This window comes from Diachasma alloeum, unplaced genomic scaffold (assembly GCF_001412515.2).
Source record: "Diachasma alloeum isolate Michigan unplaced genomic scaffold, Dall2.0 Dall_scaffold_00517, whole genome shotgun sequence".
Taxonomy (NCBI): domain Eukaryota; kingdom Metazoa; phylum Arthropoda; class Insecta; order Hymenoptera; family Braconidae; genus Diachasma; species Diachasma alloeum.
Window position 1 is genome coordinate 58962 of NW_021680649.1, and position 20157 is coordinate 79118.

Sequence of the window (20157 nt, forward strand, 5' to 3'; positions counted from 1 at the left end):
TAATCTGACCCTCGTGACCCTTATTTTGGCCCTTAATTTCGGATACTAAATTTTCATCACCAGAAGTCGATTTGGATTTTTATAATATAGAAAGATGTATCGTGAAAATGTACATCTGTGGATAGAAACAGTCAATCTAACAATCAATTATAGTAAAGGACAGGGTTGCCAGACGCTGAGGAACGTTACTCGCCAGCGCCCTAGGCAGAAATCGCCAGAACCCGCCACTGACAACACTGGAGACCGCCAAAAAATCGCCAATTTGGGGAGAGACAATTTGAACAAGAATAGAGTCGAAAATTCAAGTTTTATTGATGTTATCATCCTATTATAAGTCAAATATTCATTATTCTGTTGTTAACATAGAGGCTAATATATTTCACAAACGTAAACTTCTATTTGATCGATAAATCATTTCGAATTTTGTAACAAGAATTATGACAACGATTCTAGTCGATTAGTGGCGACTGGAGACATTGCTCTTCGAATTGAGCAAGCAAATCGAACATTTCATCGGCTTCATTCAATTGCAGAGCTTGCAGTGAGTGGAGAGTATGCTCGTCCTGTTTCTCAATGTCAGTCTTCTCATACATTTTACTATTGAAAAGGGCTAGCATCTGACTTGTGGGTTCATAATCCCGACAACAGAAGCCATAGTCTTTCAGATGTACTCGAATGCATACTATTGCAACTAACATGGGTAAAAGCATGCGATTCCTGACCTTATTCTTCACTATCGTCATAACACTGAATATCCACTCGATATCAGCGTTACTTGTGTAACGTGACATTTTTGTATGAGGGTTAACAATGCCTATCACCTTCGTCCATTTTTCCCTAAATCTAATTAAACTCAAAGTAAAACAAATAACGGGCGCCAGATAACTTTTGACCGGAGTTATCAAACCGGAAACGCAGAAAATTATGAGTCCCAAAAACTCAACAAAACCTTAACCGTCAAAACCAAAAGGTAGAGTATTAGATTTTCGGGGAAAGGTAACGGTCCACGGTTCGCTCAGTATGTTAGGTTGTGGAGAGAGGGGTGGATTTCGGGCGGAAACGAGGTTATCGGGCGGTGGAAACTTCAGTAAAATAACGAAAATACATTGTTCTTAGTTGTTTCATTATTGACAGTCAAGAATCACCAATTTTACAAAAAAAAGACATTTCAATTCTCTCAAAAATATAAAAAAATCCAAAATTAATTACTAACAATACTGATAATAATAATAATCATAATATTAATTCCACAATTCTGAGATTTCCGTGACAATACTATGGGAAATAGAAAATAGTCCAATCTGACNCCAAGTAGGCCGTGTGAGGGCACCCTTTCTGTACCCTCCTTGGCCAGCTTATCTGCCTCTTCATTACCCAGAATCCCATGGTGACCTGGCACCCAGGTTACGGTGACCCGGTTGTTTTTACCTTCGAAGAAATTGATATCGTCGATAAATACCTCAAATATGCCGAAATAAACATTTGGGGAGAATAGAAATACACGCTAATCCCTAAATACTCGAGAATTCCGAGAATTGGGGAGAAAGGTACGCCAGCGACAATGAGAGCGAGAGAGAGGAGACCGTATTCATCCATCGATTTTTCATACCAGTCAAAACGGGCTGAAATTCCGCAAAACTCAACTTGCCATAACTCGACAATGGCAGAGTCAAAAATTATGAACCCTGAGACAAAATGTCCGGGGGAGTCTACCGAAGACAACAATATCCAAAAAATAATTTTCCCTAAACAATTAGCCGCCTCAGGTTAATTAATCCCCGAGCGGAATTCTAAACGCTAAAAATGACCGCGTGAAGCGAGAATAGCCACGTGTAAACGTGGATGGGCATCTCACAATTGACTTATTCGTCACAATCACCGTTTTAACGGAATAAAATGCGACGTAGGGGGCTGAAGACCCCGTAGTCGAATAACTAAAAGCCGAAATGAATTCGGAAAAATAAATAAACCGAACTAAAAACTCACTTTGGGTTTCTTACCCCTCTTTGGGGTGTTCTTCGCCATCGTGTAGACATAATAATCCAAATATAGGCACTATAATCCTAAGATAGGCACTGTACTGGCACTAGTTCCGGTGAGGTCAAGGGCCAACACCGAACTGCCGAACTCACGAGTGTCTCGAGACAGTTCAGAGCGCGGAATTCACCGCTCAATCACCCGAATTTTGATTGGTGCGGACACGCCCCTCGAAGGTGCGAACCTAACGACAATTAAACATGACTCGCACGACCTGGCGTGATTATTCAAATCTCATCTTTTCAACTCTTTTCTAATCACTTAACACAAAACTAGTTCCTTTTTACTAATTATTACGCGAGACTAGGCCGAACTGATTGTCGTTCGGATAATTACTAAGGGTCTCTGGCGCTTCCCACGGATCGGATCTCCGGGATTTTCGGGGTTAAAAGACAAATTACCAGCACTTGTTATTACTCCACTATCAATTCATTCTCAACTCATTTTTCTCATCAAAACCCGAAGGCAACCTGGCGATTCGTTGGAGACGATGGTTGTACTCGCTTCAAACGACCTTCCACCCAGAACTAAAAAATGTAACTAATTAACCCCTGAAAATCCAACGTACTTGGAGCGCCGGCATTTCAGCCGGACCTAATCGATTACCTGCAAGATTAATAATAGGGTGAACCCCATGAAAAAAACCGGATGACTCTATAATTTTGGCCCTTCTTCACGATAATTTTTCTGGGCCCTCAAAGACGCGTAATTACTAGTCTTTATCAATAAACGGAACCGATAACTCCAACCGGAAATAAGCCACTCGGAAGTGGATAAGGGACTCTCACTCTCTCGCTCTTGGATTCTTACTCACGGATTTTAATTCAACGTTGTAGGAGTCTCGCTGTTTCCAGATCGTTTTAATGTTCCTAACGAACATCCCCACATGTTCGTTACACTTGTTGGCAGGGTTGGGCATCTCGGACTGGACGCAGTTTTTTACGTGACGACGTAAAAAACCGGTAATTTACCTATAGGGCGTAAAAAATGTAAAAAATGTAAAAAACTTATTATTGCATATAGCCTTACAATTTACAAAGAGATAGTCAAATTTCAAACGTCACGAGGATCACAGGTGTTTCAAGGGGGTGATTAAATTTTACGAGAGTCAAACGACACAAAGGTCAAATTTCACGAGAGTCACATGGGTCACCAGGAGATGGTCAAATTTCGCGAGATTCAAATGTCTCAAGGATCACAAGGGGATGCTCAAATTTCACGACTGTCAAATGTCACGAGGGTCACAAAAGCGAACGATCAAACTTCACGAGAGTATCGTATTCCTTTGTGACCCTTGTGACTCTCGCAATGTTTGACCCTCTTGCAATTTGCTCATTCCGTTGTAACATTGGAAAATAACTATTGTGACATTCAACCTTCATGAAATTCAAATATTCCCTTGTGACTCGTGACGTTTGATCTTTTTGAAAATTTAACGATCCCTTTGTGACCGTGAAAATTTCAACATTCCCTTGTGAGCCTCATGATGTTTGACCCTCGTAAAATTTGATCGTCCTTTGTGAGCCTCGTGACGTTTGACTCTTGTGAAATTCGACCATCCCCTTATGACCCTTGTGACGTTTGACCCTCGTGAAATTTAAGAATCCCCTTGCGATCCACGTGACTTTTGACTCTTGTGAAATTCGACCATCCTCGTGTGACCCTCGTGACGTTTGACTACCGTAAAATTTGACCATTGTAACATTTAACCTTCGTGAAAAATGACCATTGTGAAATTCAACCCTTGTAATATTTCAATCATTCCCTTGTGACTCTTGAATCGTTTGACCCTTGTAAAATGTGACTCTTGTGACATTCGACCCTTGCCCCATCGATCACGTGAAGTTCAACCATTATGACGTCCAATATCGTTAATCAGTGCTAGGCAGTTTAACACTTATGATTTATATTTCAAACTTTTTTTTTCATCAGCCAACAAGTCTTGAGAAAAACGAGGAGTTTTCTCAAGTACCGGCAAATGGCGACGTGTGTTGTAAAAAATGTAAAAAACTTATCAGATAATTTACATGTAAAAAACTAGGTAATTTACCGGAGGTAATTTACTTCCCAACCCTGCTTGTTGGTAAAGTCAGGGCCCTGATCGCAAAATTTACCAAATCTTTGAACTTTCTCTGTCCATCTTTATTCTCCATCCGCCTCACCACAACCCATAACTCTTCTGGATCTACTTTCCCACTAAACTCTGACGAAATATCAGCCAATCTGAGGGTCTGAAGGTTCCTTAATTGTGACATCCATCTCGATCGAAGCTTAACGTTCTTACTTTTTATGGACTTCTTTTTTTGTTTATCACTTTGTTTATTCAATTCGCTGCCTAGCCTGGATTATTTTTTATTCACCACCATTTTGCTCAACACTCATTTGTTAAGGAATACTGGGACAGCTCTATCACGCTTGTAAGCTCAATCCATTCAATTCTATCAATCCGTTCTGACTTGTACCGGACTCGTAGCAGGTAAAAAATCAAAACAGTAAACACACTGATCACGTGATCTGTCCATGGAGAATCCATGATCAAAATCACTACAGCAATGCGCAAGCAGTGCAGTGATGTCAGACACGGCAGCCAACAATGCAAGCCAAAGTCACTACGTGAGAAAGACCGCGACAATTTTAACATTGAAAAAAATGCGCTGTATTTACTATTATGTATAATGGGAAAATCAAATTTTTCTTTAATAGAATTTTAGAAATCGCCAGTTGGCGGGTTGGCGGGTTAGCGATGAATTCAGCCCGCCAGGAAGGTCCCAAAACCGCCAATTTGGTTGTTTATAGCCAAATCTGGCAGCCCTACTAAAAAAGAACACCATATCTCAAAATTGCGAGGTATCGATATTTTTTTTAATCGAAAATGAAAATATTGATTATCAATGCAAACAACTGTCGAGTATCGATTAGAAAAAAATGACAGTTTTTGTTGATGAAAATTGAGCCATTGATGAGGTTATTAAATTTTGTGACAAATAAATAAATAAATCAATCACCACAGATAAAAAAGTGTAAAAATAGTGGAAGTGCCAAAACAGTGTTCATAAAAACAAGGAGACCAGGATCATCTCAAGAGATTTACAATTGACCATTCGTAACGATAGAGTCGAGTTCTCTCTGGAGGTGAAATTGCACAGAGTGAAGTACTTCCCAATATCCAGGCTGTTCTTCTGCCCAAAAAGACCGAGGAAACCAGTTTTTGAATCCATCGAACATTGAAACAATTTTTTTTGTTGTGTATCTTCTTCTTAATCATATATATTGGTACTTCAGTGCATAGGTAATCGTCGTCGACTTAAGAGGCCAAAAATCAAAGGACCAAGTGACTGGAAATTTTCCTATAATAATTCCTGATGAATGAAATGCAGAGTTAACCCAAGGAAGAAGAGAGAAATTCTGAAAAATTATCATGGAGCCAGATTCAAGGTTAACTCATCTGAGTTTAATTCATCACGAATACCCAAAATAATAATCAAGATTTTTTTCTATAAATTTTTTTCTCAATTCCAGATTGCTACTGCTCGTCCTTCATTGTATCTTTTTCCTCTACTGAATGGAGGGAAATAAAGGATGAATTTACTACTCAAATAAACAAATATCGAGCTCCAATAATCTAATTAAACATAAGTGTCGAGCAAAATACGATGTTGAGGTATGTTCTTATTCCTATTGAAATGATTCATTTGTAAATTCTTTGGATTCGACCATTGCTTTCGACCATTGACGTCGGTGGCCGAAGCGGCTAGGTGCGAGCCTAGTGTGCGAAAGGTTGTGAGTTCGATTCCCCGTGGAACCGAGTTTTTCAACCGGAGGCTCCGGCGAGCGGGAGGTCGCTAATATAGTGACCGCCTGTGCCGGCATGGGTTTTCTGTGGTTTCCTATGCTACTTCTATGTTCTATAGGAGTGCGAATGCGGTGCAGTGTAGAATCCACAGCCGCATGCATAGGGTTGGATAGGGCCGATTAGCCAATCAGAGGGCAGAAAGGGCCGGAATATAAAAAAAAAAAAAATAAGAGCTTCCATTTGAGCCCCACTTGACCATAAGTTTCCGAGCATTTTACAATGAATTTATTATCTCAACTTTGGAGTTCTGAAATTTATTCTTGATTTTGAACCGTCAGGAAACGTTTTAAAAATCTGAAATAAAAAACAACTAGAAAGTCTGCTTTCGGAGAAAGATTTATAAAATAATTGAAAATTGCAATTTTTAAAGGTTAACAGCATTTTGTAAGAATCATTCATAAACAGTCAATTTTTCACCATAAAAATCATTTTTCGGAATTTTAATAAATTTTTTCATATTGTTACGTCATGATTTTTGAAGACTTACCTGTTATTTTGTCTTTAAATCGTAACTCAAAAGAATTTTTACCTGTTTTAAGCCTTCCTTGCGGAAATAGCTTGGGATAGGTTTGGTGACTTTCGACTTATTCCAGAAATGAATAGACGTTTAGATTGTTGAAAATTATTTTAATTTGATTTCCAAAAATTATCCTTTGAACAGATATAATTTATGTGGAGATGAAGGAATCTTCCCATTGGATTCAATTTATAAATTATAATTTAATTTTATTTTATGTTGATCGGAAATTCATTGAAAAAAAATCATTTCTTATCAGAAATTTTCCCAAATAAATAGTTTATTTATTTGATGTGTCCTCTCATTTAATTATGTGAAAAATTCAATACTTTTGATCATAATAAATTGAATCATCGAGGACTGATTCTAAATTGACTCTATCCTTGAAATTGAAATAAAAACAATAATGAAATTTTTTAGAAATATCATCAAGATTCGAATAAAATTAATTTGAAATCAAAATTGGCGATTAAGATTAAAATCAAAGATAATAAGAGGTTCTCAATTATCCAAAATCAAAATCAACGGACTTCAATAAAAGAAGTTTCCTTCATTTACAAATATAGGGTTTTTAATAGATAACAATAATTGATGTATAATCGGAATTTGGTCTGAATATTATTATAAGAAAACTATTAAAGGGATATTCAATCGACAACATATTTGGGATTGAAAATATAGATAATTATCATAATCAAATGATTGTCATTCGGAATTCAATAGTTAATTGTATTAAAAGAAAATGAATTGGCTTTATCATTTTTAATCATCAAGAGATGATCGAGACCTAAAAGATTAGTTCTTAAATTGATCCTAAAATCGAAATCATTCGAGAAGAATTGTTTCTAAAATGATTTTAAATCTAAATTATTCAAGAGAAATTATTTTCTAAAGTGATTTTAAATCGAAATTGTTCAAGAGAAATTATTTTCTAAATTGATTTTAAATCGAAATTGTTCAAGATTCAACAAGATTTATTCCTCGGCTAAATGATGTTTAAAGTTGAAAAATAAGTCAAGAGGATTCATTCCTCAACGAAAGTCATCTTTAAAAGTGGAAAATAATCAAGAGGATTCGTTCCTCAACTAAACGAATGCTTAATATTGAAAAATAATCAGGAGGATTCATTCTTCAACTAAAATAATCTTTAAGAATGAAAAATAATTGAGAGGATTCGTTCCTCAACTAAACGAATGCTTAAAAATTGGAAAATAATCAAGAGGATTCGTTCTTCAATTAAAATAATCTTTGAAAATAAAAGATATTCAAGAGAATTCGTTCCTCAACTAAAATCAAAACAAATCGAAAGAATTGGTGCCCTTCCATTCTTTGAAGAGAAAAATTAATTTAGAGGATTTATTCCTCAACAAAAATCAAATTGAATCAATAGAGATCATTTAAAGATTTGCAAACACGTCCGGACATTATCAATATATTAAAAAAAAACCGCTTCCTTCCAAATGAACAAACAAAAAAAATATTAATTCTGACTTACTGAACTGAATATTGGATGATTCGGGTGGAGATTTTTCAGTGGAAAGCTGGAGATCTTTCGGTGGAAAGCTGTAGATTTTTCAGTGGAAAGCTGGAGATTTTTCGGTGTGGGAAGCTGGAAATCTTCGATGGAAAATTGGAGATCGTCCAATAACTAAAAAAATACAAATTAATTAGTAATTTATAATTTAAGAAATTTATCAGGAATTATCCATTTGAATTTTGTTTTGAAGAATTAAAATCAAATTCTCGGGAAGAGATGGATTATTTTGACTTTGTCATTGACAATTATTGATTCATTTTTCAGAGAGAAAGAAATACTACTTTGAATTAAATTCAAAATTGAGATAATGTAAATAAGGGTTGATTCATCAAAAGGGAAAAAATTATTAATTGAATTGACTCTATTTTAATTAATTTTCAAGGAGAAAATTGATTCAATTATTTCCAAAAATTCAAAATGATAATCCACTGATAATTATGAATTTTTCAGAAGGAAAAATCGATTTATTCGGTGAACAAAAATTTGATATTATTAGGTGTACAAATTCATAAGGTGCCCCTATATTTCGCGGTTTATAATTGAAAAACTTAATATTTCAATATTTTGTATGTTGGTAGTATTCACCTACCGAAACAGTAAATACTTCTTACATAACCTTAAAAAATAGTAGTAAACTCGATGTCTGTCGATAAACAACATTTGAGGCACTGCATTCTTTTTGCATTTCAATTAAAGAAAAATGCTGCCGAGGCTACTCAAATGATTTATAGTTCTTTTGTAAAAAATGCTGTAACACATAAAACGTGCAAAAAGTGGTACCAGAGGTTTAGAGACGGAGATTTCGATCTTTCGGATCGAGAACGGCCGGGTCAACCGCAAAAATTCGGCGATGAAGAACTCGAACAACTCTTGGCTGAAAATTCTGCTCAAAGACAAACATAGCTTGCACTACAACTCGGAGTGATTCAACAATGCATTTCTCATCGCCTACATCAACTTGGCAAAATTTAAAAGGGGGGTAGATGGGTTCTTCCTGATCTGAGCCCCGAAAATAAGGAGCGACGACTGGAGACGGCGCTATCTCTATTCAATCGATTTAAAAGAAGAGATTCNTTCGGCGATGAAGAACTCGAACAACTCTTGGCTGAAAATTCTGCTCAAAGACAAACATAGCTTGCACTACAACTCGGAGTGATTCAACAATGCATTTCTCATCGCCTACATCAACTTGGCAAAATTTAAAAGGGGGGTAGATGGGTTCTTCCTGATCTGAGCCCCGAAAATAAGGAGCGACGACTGGAGACGGCGCTATCTCTATTCAATCGATTTAAAAGAAGAGATTCCTTATACAAAATCATTACGGGCGATGAAAAGTGGGTGTTATACGACAACCCTAAAAACACAAATTCGTGGGTGAATCCCGGCGAACCATCCACGTCGACTCCGAAACCCAATGTCTATGCGAGAAAAGTGATGCTGAGTATCTAGTGGGATATGAAGGGTGTGATATATTATGAGCTACTTAAACCTGGCCAAACTGTTACTGCGAAGGTTTATCAATAACAGCTTATTCATTTGAATGATGCATTGGAGCAAAAGAGGCCATATACTGGCAACGGAAGTAGACAAGTGATTCTCCAACATGACAACGCTCGACCGCATGTCGCCAAAGCGACTAAGGATATTATCTGTGAATTAGGATGGGAGGTTCTCTCTCACGCGGTTTGCCTGATCTCGCCCCATCCGACTACCACCTATTTCGGTCTCTTCAACACCACCTAGCTGATGAACACTTCAAAACAATCGACGAGGTCCGAAAAAGCATCGATGAATTTATTGAGTCAAAACCGCCAAGTTTCTTTCGCGAACGAATTCGTCAGTTGCCAGTGAGGTGGAGTAGCGTCATCGAAAATAATCAGGAATATTTCGACCGTTAAATGTCTTTTTGTTTTTTTATAATAAACTCTGATTTTCATGAAAAAAAGCACCTTATTAATTTGTACACCTAATAACTTTCGATTTTTCAGAAGGAAAAATCGATTAAGTTGATCAAAAAAAATTATCAAACACCAGAACACTTTTCACTTTTAATAATTATTGGAACGATTGGATTTTATTATCACTGTTAATCCTGGGATGGTTTCACTGAAGAGGTTGACTGTTGCTGACCTCGGTGACGCCGGAACTACCGATTAACGCCCAGGGTGAAGACTTCATTGTCCCCGTTGATGGTGTATGTTTTAATTTATGCACGCATCTCCTTAGTATGCGTATACAAAGGGGAAATTAGGGCACTCTGATTTGCCGGAAGAGTCAGACATCGAAAATGGAATGGGAAGAAAGCCGGAAGAGGAGAATAGGTCGTGCGTGTCAAGGGATTCGGGCCTAAAGAGGTGTCGGATGAGAAGACGCGTGCTCCCAAGAGTTAGACGTCACATGTCAGTTCTGCGGCGAGTTAGGTAGGAGAGGGAAAGGGAGGGAAAGAGTCGCACAGAAGTTCCGTGGCTCATTAGGCAGGAGAGGGAAGGGGAGGGAAAAAAAGGGATGCTTATTGTGGGGTCCGAAAGGAATGCGGTGCGTCGTTGCCAGACGGTGGTCATCTGAAACCCTTCAGATAACAGCTCTAACAACAACTCGAGTGGTCGTACAGCATTAACTTATGCTTTAAATATTTTCATGGAGATTTTTGGATTTGGAAGAATTCAAAAATCTTCTTAATGATTAATTAAATTTTCTTTATTTTTAAAGTGAAGAAAAAAAATTATATTCCAGGGAATAAAATTTTTTATGAAAGTTATATAACTCTCATGAGTCACTTGAGTTCGGAGTCCACTGACCACTCGGGTGGAGGTGAATCCAACTCAATGACACTTGTAGAATCAAATTTAATCTCAGGTTTTAAGCCACCCATTGTCTTGCCGGATGTAAGACAATCGGTATATGAATTTTTATCGATGAATTCGAGACTTTTTAAATATTTTAAAATAAAAAACCGTTGAATGAAAATCTTTCAATTAAAATTAAAAAACAAAATTTTTACTACGACGTCCGGACGTAACAATATTCAGAATTTTACCGGGAATCAATTTTAGGCCAAAAAAATAAGGTTTCCAAAAATTCAAACCATTTCAATTATTTATTCATAAAAAGGGAATGTTTAAAAAAATCATCATTCCATGCAGAATGTAATTTGAATGACACTAAATATCCATGATGTTTTTTTGAATTTTTCTCACGCAATTTAATTGATAAATTTGATTATTGAAAATGGTAAAAATCTATTCAATAATATGAAGAACAAATAAATAAACAGCTTTGATCCTTCACACAGCTGATTTATGGCGAAAGTGTCTCATGATTCGACTCTTCTCCTAGGCTAAATCTTAACCGTCCGACAACTGCATCTCTTACGGTATTGGTTACTTAGTTACCTGTAAAGAATTGCCAGAAAAAAGTTTTTTGTTTCTTCATCCAATAATGTTTCAATTTTCCCAGTGAAATAATTTTGATCATGATTTAATTATAATTTTAAAATGTTTGAAGAATATAATTCTGTCTTGATAAAAGAGGTATCTGGATTTGAGTAGTAGGGAGCACGGTTGAAAAAACTGAATAGAACTACTTAGCCTTTCCTTTGGACAATTTCTTGAATTTCTATGCATGATTATTCTCGATTTTTCTCAATTTTTTCCGTTCAATTTCATTACGATGAGAATCAAGTAGAGAAAAAACAGCCACAAAAACTTGGGAAATTTTTGCTTGAAAATTTCCATAGAAAAATCAAAATTGCATAATCTCTAATAGAATTATTATAGAGATATTATTGATATCAAGTGACTATTGAATGAAATTTTGATTAATCCAATATTTTATTTCAGGATAGTAATGTGGGAAATGTACCGATAAAAATGTGAAAATTTCGACTTCAGTGAGAAAATATGCAATACTCTTGACAAAACCTGTGAAGAGATGAAAATATCAATATCGATAATTCGATAAAATTGTTATGAGAAAAGCCAAAGTATTATAATTCATCCACAGAATTATATGAAACAAAAAATTCAAGTGAATGATTAAAATTAAAAAATGATCCAGCTGTGTGAATTTTAATTCTCCATGATCATTTATCCCTCCATTAGAAATATACTCTCGTAAACAAGAAAAATAAAACAATGTAATAAATGTCAGAAAAATTTCTCAAAATTCAAATAAGAACGAAGCTGTTCCAGTAGAAATTATGACCAAAAATTCTACCTTGAAACCAAGAATCTCAAATTCTGGCTGCTCTCATGAACAATACATACTATGATAAAATAAAAAACGACCGATGAGTGATGTAAAAAATTGCTAAAAAATCCGTAATTATGCCTCAAATTATTACGTCTCTTAAATGACGTCAGGTCTCACTTTCATCTTTTTCCCATCCATTCTCATAATTGAGGGAAATCTTTGGAGTCATACTAGAAATCGGGGAACGTTTCAAATCTATTTTATTCATAATTTTTCCGTTGAAAATTTACCAATTTTTGTTGGAAATATACTCCTGGGAATTGATCACTAATTGAAAATAATTTCACATATTTTTGTTTTTTTTTTATAATATAAAACCAGAAAAAATAATGGATTTGAATCGGCTATTAGAAAATTATGGCACTATTAGAATCTACTTCTATTGGTGATCTTGATTTATGATTTGTTCTCACAATTTCATAAATCTAATAATCCATTTCAACAACGACGAAAGTGCAGAGGTTGTTGACGAGCGCGCGCAGCGCGCCTTATAATGCTATCAGTAAGGAAAATATCCCTTAACTATTCTTGGAAGTTAAGTCGGCCTGTTACTCCACTATCCATCGTTCATCGCTGACTGCAAGTATGGAGATACGTTGGTATATCGTCAAGGATTATTTGTATTTTTTTTTCTTGGGTCATTCTGCCAATTATTGTTATCGTTTTCTATCTCCAAAAATTTTATTGTGTTGAAGCTTCTTACATCGTTTTTAGTAGATAAACAGTACGGGTTCTGAATACAAACTCTAAAACGCACTGGGAGATGGCGCTGTGTGTGTGTGTGTGTGTGTGTGTGTATGTGTGTGGGGGGGGGGGGGTTGAAGTGCGTTGCACACCTGTAATTATCAGTGGACATCTTCTGTAAACAATCACGATCGAATGGACGGCCTTCATAGTGCTTGGTGGCGAGCCGTGGGAGAGCCCGATCAAATATCGACATTTCTTTTGAGATTTTTTTTTTTCAGATAATTATTTAAGACTCGAGAAGAATAATTTTTTCAGAAAAAGTATCCAATGGATTATCATTGAAATTGAAATTTTACGTCAAAGAGTTAGCTGTGACCTAGCGGGTATATATATTTATCAGCGGGCACGTACGCGTTGTCTAAACAAGAGTGGCCTCGCCGGTGCTTGTGCCGTGCAGTGGAACTGGAGCAAAATGTGTTTATATGAAGATATGTAAAAGTCCATCGACCTCATCAGCTGAGAGTGGTGTATGATTGAACGGTGGATTAAAGCTGATTTCTCTGATTTCAAAGCATCATCCAAACGCAAGGGGATGAAAATTATTTTCACAGTTTTGCAACATTCTTCAGGGAATGTTACTTGTTTCTAGGAAGAATTTTTCAGTTACGAGTGTGATGACACTTTTTGAGAAATTATCTACCGTTCCCGGGAACTGAATTTCAGTTAGAAATTAAAAGTTGCGACAAAGAGTGGTAGTCAGTGGATATAAGTAGCGCATTTTCAAGAGATGCATTAGTTGAAACCATGGAGCAACTCTCGCCAAACGATATCCGCTATTTGATCAGTACTTCCCCGTACATTATTGACTTCGAGGAGCTTGTTGAGAGACATTTTGGAGATGTTCCACCAGAAAATATCTGGAGTGCCATCGATGATGTTCGCTTCTTGGAAAGGAATTACACTGCTGTGAGGAAGACGAATGAAGAGGAGGCTTCTGATGATTCTTTGCTACCACTATCCAGCCATATTTCAATGAAACTGGCAGTGATCCTGAACTGCATTGACGAGTTGATCCTGAGGGTGAGCGATGATTTTGTCAGAGATCGCTGGGTTGGTGCCTGGTGCGAGCCATCAACGAGCAATGGTTTGAAGAGAAAAAGAGGATCTTACAGAGGAGAGTGCAGCTACACCGATGCTTAGCATTCTCAACGAATTGAAACTAGGTGTAAATATAATGTTCAATACTTTGAAAGCAAAATGTCCCATCGATAATAATAATAATACAGGTAGTGATGATAAATAAATAAAATATTTGTTCTCCAATAATTATTGTTTACCAATTTCATTAAAAAGATTACATGAATTTCTTCAAAAAAAAATTCTTCATTTAAATCATATAAGTTTCTTCACACTACCGCTGAGCAGACTGTACTCAACGATTCGATCGTGTAAGATCAAACAGTAGGCTGCTGTATTGTTGGGAAAGGTCTTTGATGATTCAAACTCCAGGCGAATATCCACCAGTCCAAATTTCAAGAACTCGTTCTGCATGGAGCAATCGAGGACGATGAGAGGTGCAGTTTCCAAGAATTTTGCTCTGCTGAATAGTGGCTCGGACCCCTCATGATAATAAGATGTTTGAAAGCTGGTGTACATGTCATAAAGCAGAGCTGATTGGTTGTGTGCAATATTGAGATTCAGATTCCCATAAGGATAGCTTTGTGAGTTCAAGAATAACTTAATCTCTCGAATATTGCAATGATCAAATACACTGGCATTTTTCATGGCTTCATTCTTTCTGGCTGTTTGAAAGCCTACAATGACATAACGAGGTTTCTCCAGCTGTGTTAAGGTTTTGACAACCCAGACATGTTTCGATGTTCTAGGCAATAGAGGATACTCATACAGTTCCCAAGCTCGAAAACTGATTGGCACTAGATTGTCTTTTGAAATCTGATTGAGAAGTTGCACTTTCCGAGAGTCTGCAGGTTTGATGTAGGGAATCATCCAATAAATCTTGGTATGGAGATTTTAAAAGTTTCAGCCTGCTGTCCTGCAGCAGGAGCTAGTTGAATGATAGCATTAAGATTGTTATGTGAGCGTGTCAGAATCAACTCATGTTTTGCGTTCACAACAATTCTCTGGTAATCTTCAGCAGACCTCAAAATCATGCTCAACGGAATAGACACATCAAAGTATCTTTCATTATCAGTAATTTTCTTCTCATCGTTGATTTTCCATCCTGCATTTTTCATTAGAAAACTCTGATTGGAACTCTGAGAGATGTAGTTTTTCATTAGTGTTGTCAAACCGACATTTTTGCGTCGATCAATTTCCACAGCATTCAATTCATAGCGTATCTCCTCGAATAAATGACAGATGGCATTGTTGACAAACTGCATGTTAACAACAGCAATATTATCCGCTTTCATTAATCGACCACAAATATGCAGTGGACTTTTGCTTGGCAACAGACAGAGATCTTGATGTTGCACGGAAATACGAATTTCATCATTGTTGCCAAAGGAAGATGATGCAAATGGTTGATGAGCATGAATTTCATAATGGGCAATGGACTCATCAAAGATGATCCATTTTTGAATATTCAAAACTTCTTCCATGGTAGGCGGCAGTAACAACAGGCAATGACGAAATAGCACAACTTCACTTTGTCACTTTTCCACGAACTTTCAGACCCAGACTCCTCAGAAACTTGATGTTCTGCGATGTCAGCTTCCTGAGAGGCATTCGACGACAGTCCACTTTTCGGCATGAATCCTCACTTTTATAACTCTGACCAATTTTCTACTCCAAGACAATTCCCATTTTTTTCCCCAGAGTCAGCTTTTATATGAAGTCTTGCTGTAATGACTTCTCCACGAAAATTCACCCGACGATCGTCTTGGCCCACAATTTTTAATTGCAGATGATCTATTGACTGCACAACGATTGGCAGGTAAAAGACCTGTGCAGGAGCTTCAATGATCTTATATCCTGCTGGAACGCTCGGAAAGAATTCATGAATTGTATGCACATGCTTGTCGTTAATGTAGGCTGCAGTGAGATTACACTCAACATGAAGTGAATTCACATGTATGATGTTGGGAGGCATGGCTGCTTGGCAGAATGTAGAATGTGCGAAAACCTCTCCTTGGAAACCGAGTAATTGCCCAATGGAATCCGATGGGATGAAATTTATTATTACATCTTTTGGTACTTCAATAACTGTTGTGAGTGTTTGACCATTAGCCTTTAAACTGAAGGGAATTCTGAAGCTCAATAATTCTCTCTTCAAATCTTGTCAATATAACTAATTTTATAGCTTCCTGTTGGTATAGTCAGTTCTATTGCCAATCCATCTTTTTGAAAGTAAAATTGATTACATCCCTCATCGATATTCGGAATTGAATTATATGTGAGAAGTTGTACAAGCCCTACACTGTACGATTTCTCGGGTGATAATTCGATTGGTGAAAAATACCCGGCCTCTAGTACAGAGGACCTGCCGTACAAAGTCATGGTGAGTGAATCACTCATCGCAGCTAACACTGAACTGATATACATATGACCGCATCTGCTCCTTTATATCAATTCACCAGCGAGAAATTTTAAACACAAATGTCCACATATGATGGTATTGTAGTCTTGGTAATTTTTCGAGTTATATTTTACAATACTACCGCCACCGAGATAATTAATCAAGTTTTGAGGTGGACGTAAATTGCCATAGCTGTCAAAGTAGATAACTTCATTATCCTTCTTTTTGTATGCAACCCAATGAGTACCTGGACCATTTTTATCATCAAGATTAACAATAGCTGATTCATATTTCCATGGTCCACCTTGTGGCATATCATTTCTCATGTAGACCCCCACGGAAAAGTGGAATATTCATGATGCCAGCATATTTCATTAGATCACTGTCAGTGAGCGCTCGGTGCAGTAGTTTTATTAGTTTTTTGGATTTAAATGTAAACCCAAATCCGACTTGTAAGGTTTCAAGTACAATCCCTTACCCAGAGCAATGGCTTCCACGCTACGATTGTGTCGTTGGCTCTCTTCAATTTCTTTGACGGCGTATTTTGAAGCACTGATTGCTTTGGCAATACCAGAAACGCCACCTATTAAAGCACCTCTGGCACTGAGTCCAGCACAAAACGGGATGAGAAATGCTGGTAAAATCCCACCTATTTTTGATGGAATAGGGAGAATCCTTGGGGTCGGTTTTATTTTCTTTTTCCCTCCTGCATGTTTAACTGCCTCACGTGCACCTTTCAATGCACTTTTGACTGGGTCGACTCCAGAGTGCATAGAACCTTTAGCAGCTTGCACAATATGACACAGTGGTATCTTTTTTTTGCTACCCCCACCAAGCTTCTTCCGACAACCTTTTCCAGTCTTCTTCTTCTTCGCCTTCTCATTGGGTTTTCGATTCATACCTTGTAATGATTGTTCTTTGGCCTCAACAAATACTCAATAAACCCTAACCCAGAAGTCTCGATTATCCAAACACGGCCAACTCATTACCTTCATTCTCGTAATCCGACAAGTCTGAAACGCCAAAAACCCTAACGCTAAAACTGGACTCCGGGAACAATCAGCAGCTCATCCAATCCTTACTTCATGTATTTAGGGCGCCAGCCGATTTTTAGCAACGCGGAATCGACAAACCGCAAACGGAACCGTATTTTCTTAAAACTAAATACTGATTGTCCCCAAAAACCCAATACCGACAAGAAACATATCGCAAACCATACGCAGAAATGTGGATTACGAGGGTACGGGATTTACTCGGCTGCTCAGTGTGCGGGTCGTGGAGAGAGGGGTGGATTCGTGAACGAGAACATCAATTAACAAAGCCAATCATCGATCGAGAAACCAATAAACCAATGTCTTAAATTCTAAACAGATAGGTAAGGTCGATATTGAATAATAAACATAATTGTACTGACCTGTTTCGCTATTGCCGATTTTAATACAAAATCGTAAATTTGTACAACTACAAAATTACATCAATGTGACTCAAAATAATTTTAAATACTCTGAAATGATCCATTAAACTCCACAAAGACTCGAAAGATGCGAATGATAATTTTAAGTATGAAAAGGAAAGCGATCCCAATCCAAAGTTGATCGAAAGACGCAAAAGTATTGTCCACGAGGGGAACACGAATCCGAAAGACAGAGACTCTAGGAAGGTAGCGTATGTGCGAGAGAGAACGGATGAGGTAGCTACGCGGAATAAAGAGAGAGCTTACGAAAAGGTACTAATTTTTCGTATTTTCGACTGTAATTAATCGAATTCCGAATACTGGAGCGCCTTTGTAATGGTTTCCCTAACGCTACGCCATTTGTAGCGCATTAAAATCGGGAATCTCATCCACCGAAAAGGTAGCAAAATGAGCTAGGGAGCTTGAATCAGCCACGTGGCTGATTTACCGGAAGGGAGTATTTCTAATCCGGAAATGGAGGTTTTCTCCAGGAAAATAGGTAGCTTACCGTCTCCAATAATTTCCAAAATAATAGGTAGCTTATTCATGAACGTAAGAGAGCTTAGATAATTTTCTTGTTCTGGATTCCAATCATAAAAGTAAAGATAACTAAAAAGATAGCGTCCCCATGCCCAACCGGAATCTAAAACTCAACGAACGCTAGAGACNGTTTTGGATTCCAACCATAAAAGTAAAGATAACTAAAAAGATAGCGTCCCTATGCCCAACCGGAATTCAAAACTCAACGAAAGCTAGAGAGCATTAAAACGCGTAAAAGGTAGCTTAAGAGCAATTCAGGTAGCCTAGTTTTTCTCCCAAAACTCGTTTGAGTTTGAGAAATATAAAGAAATAGGTAGCTTAGAATAATTACGTAAAGATAGCGAGAAAAGGTAGCAAGCAAAAAGGTAACAATGAAGCAGGTAGCGAGTTGCATCAATCGCCGTAGCGAGACGCATAAAGCATGAATTTGTACACAAACGTTATGGTAGGTAGCATTATTAATATTTTGATTTATTCAGGAAGCATAATTATTATTTAGTTAATTTCCGGTAGCTTCTAGGGAGCATTTGGGTTCGTTTGAAGAGTTTTCTACCCTTCAAACCATGAGTATCGGTGTTGGTGTCATTCCGAGAGGTAGCGACGCCATTCCGCGTGGTCCAACTGCTTTACCGAAAAACGCACTAATTCACTGTTAATCACCTCTAAATAAGTACACGAGTACTTACCATCATCTGGAGCGTTGATTTCAACTGAATTTTGATCACGGGGCCTCGATAATTACCTCGAAAGAGAACTTGTTCAGGGAGCCAAATCGACTCGTACCTCGTACTCGTACCTGTAATGGCGACCATCGCGTGTGTCCGCTCGGGCCTGTTGCGTAGTGGTGGGGAGCCTGGGGGAGACTAGCCCCGTACGGTACTGACTCGCGTGTTGGAGATGCGAACTATCGATTCCCGGGGTAATTGTGCGCGAAACATTTAAAGATTTAAATTTAAATTTTCCTATAATTGATTCTAATTATTTTAACTGAACAAAACTGTAATTACTTGAACTTAACGTGAAACNGCGAAATATTTAAAGATTTAAATTTAAATTTTCCTATAATTGATTCTAATTATTTTAACTGAACAAAACTGTAATTACTTGAACTTAACGTGAAACTGAGATGGCTGAGTGGATCTTCACTCCATCTACAACCGGAATAAGGTAGCTTATCTACAGAGGGCACTCTCCGGAGAGGAATTAGGACTTTACCAGAGAAAACTCAAACGCAAACGCAACTTAACTAAACTAAAAACCCAATGGCGATCCGTTTCGACAACTGGGCAATCGTCTCCACGGCCTTCCAACTGAAAGTCCTAACACTCTCGCTCAAGGGAGCACAAGCATTTCAACTCGACCTATGTACTCACTCTATCGACAAACCAAAAAGGGCTACAGGAAACACTGGGTAGCACATTATCTTGGCCAAATATTCCACGGTGATATCCTGATCCTTAACCGAATTTACGTAGGAAAATCTCAAAATTACAAAACTTTAACTCAACAAAACGGACTCAAAAAAAAGAAATATCGGCAAAATATCTGGTTTATTTAATGAATATTATTCTAAAATTTTAGGGAATCGATTCACGCGATAGGTAACCAATTTCAGTACTTCTTCGAACTTAAGGTAGCTCTGAAGTAGAGTTAAGGTTGCAGGTAGCTCTAATTCCCCGTATAGATTTTTATCGCGACAAACAGGTAAAGGTTTATAAATTTTTACTCTCTCTCCCTCTCTCTC

General features: G+C 37.4%; 1 protein-coding gene across 3 annotated transcripts in view; it reads left to right on the plus strand.

Annotated features, from left to right (window-relative positions):
• The window catches only part of LOC107042760 (cytoplasmic phosphatidylinositol transfer protein 1), a 230530-nt gene that overhangs the window by 38745 nt on the left and 171628 nt on the right, over positions 1–20157 (plus strand). The window contains exon 7 of one of the 3 annotated variants that reach the window (XM_015263945.1): positions 11784–11858. The exons of the other annotated variants lie outside the window; for them this stretch is intronic. Coding sequence (XP_015119431.1) covers positions 11784–11819 — 36 coding nt within the window. The 3' untranslated portion in view covers positions 11820–11858. Of the gene's footprint in view, positions 1–11783; positions 11859–20157 lie in introns of those variants that run through there. 3 annotated transcript variants of the gene reach the window in all.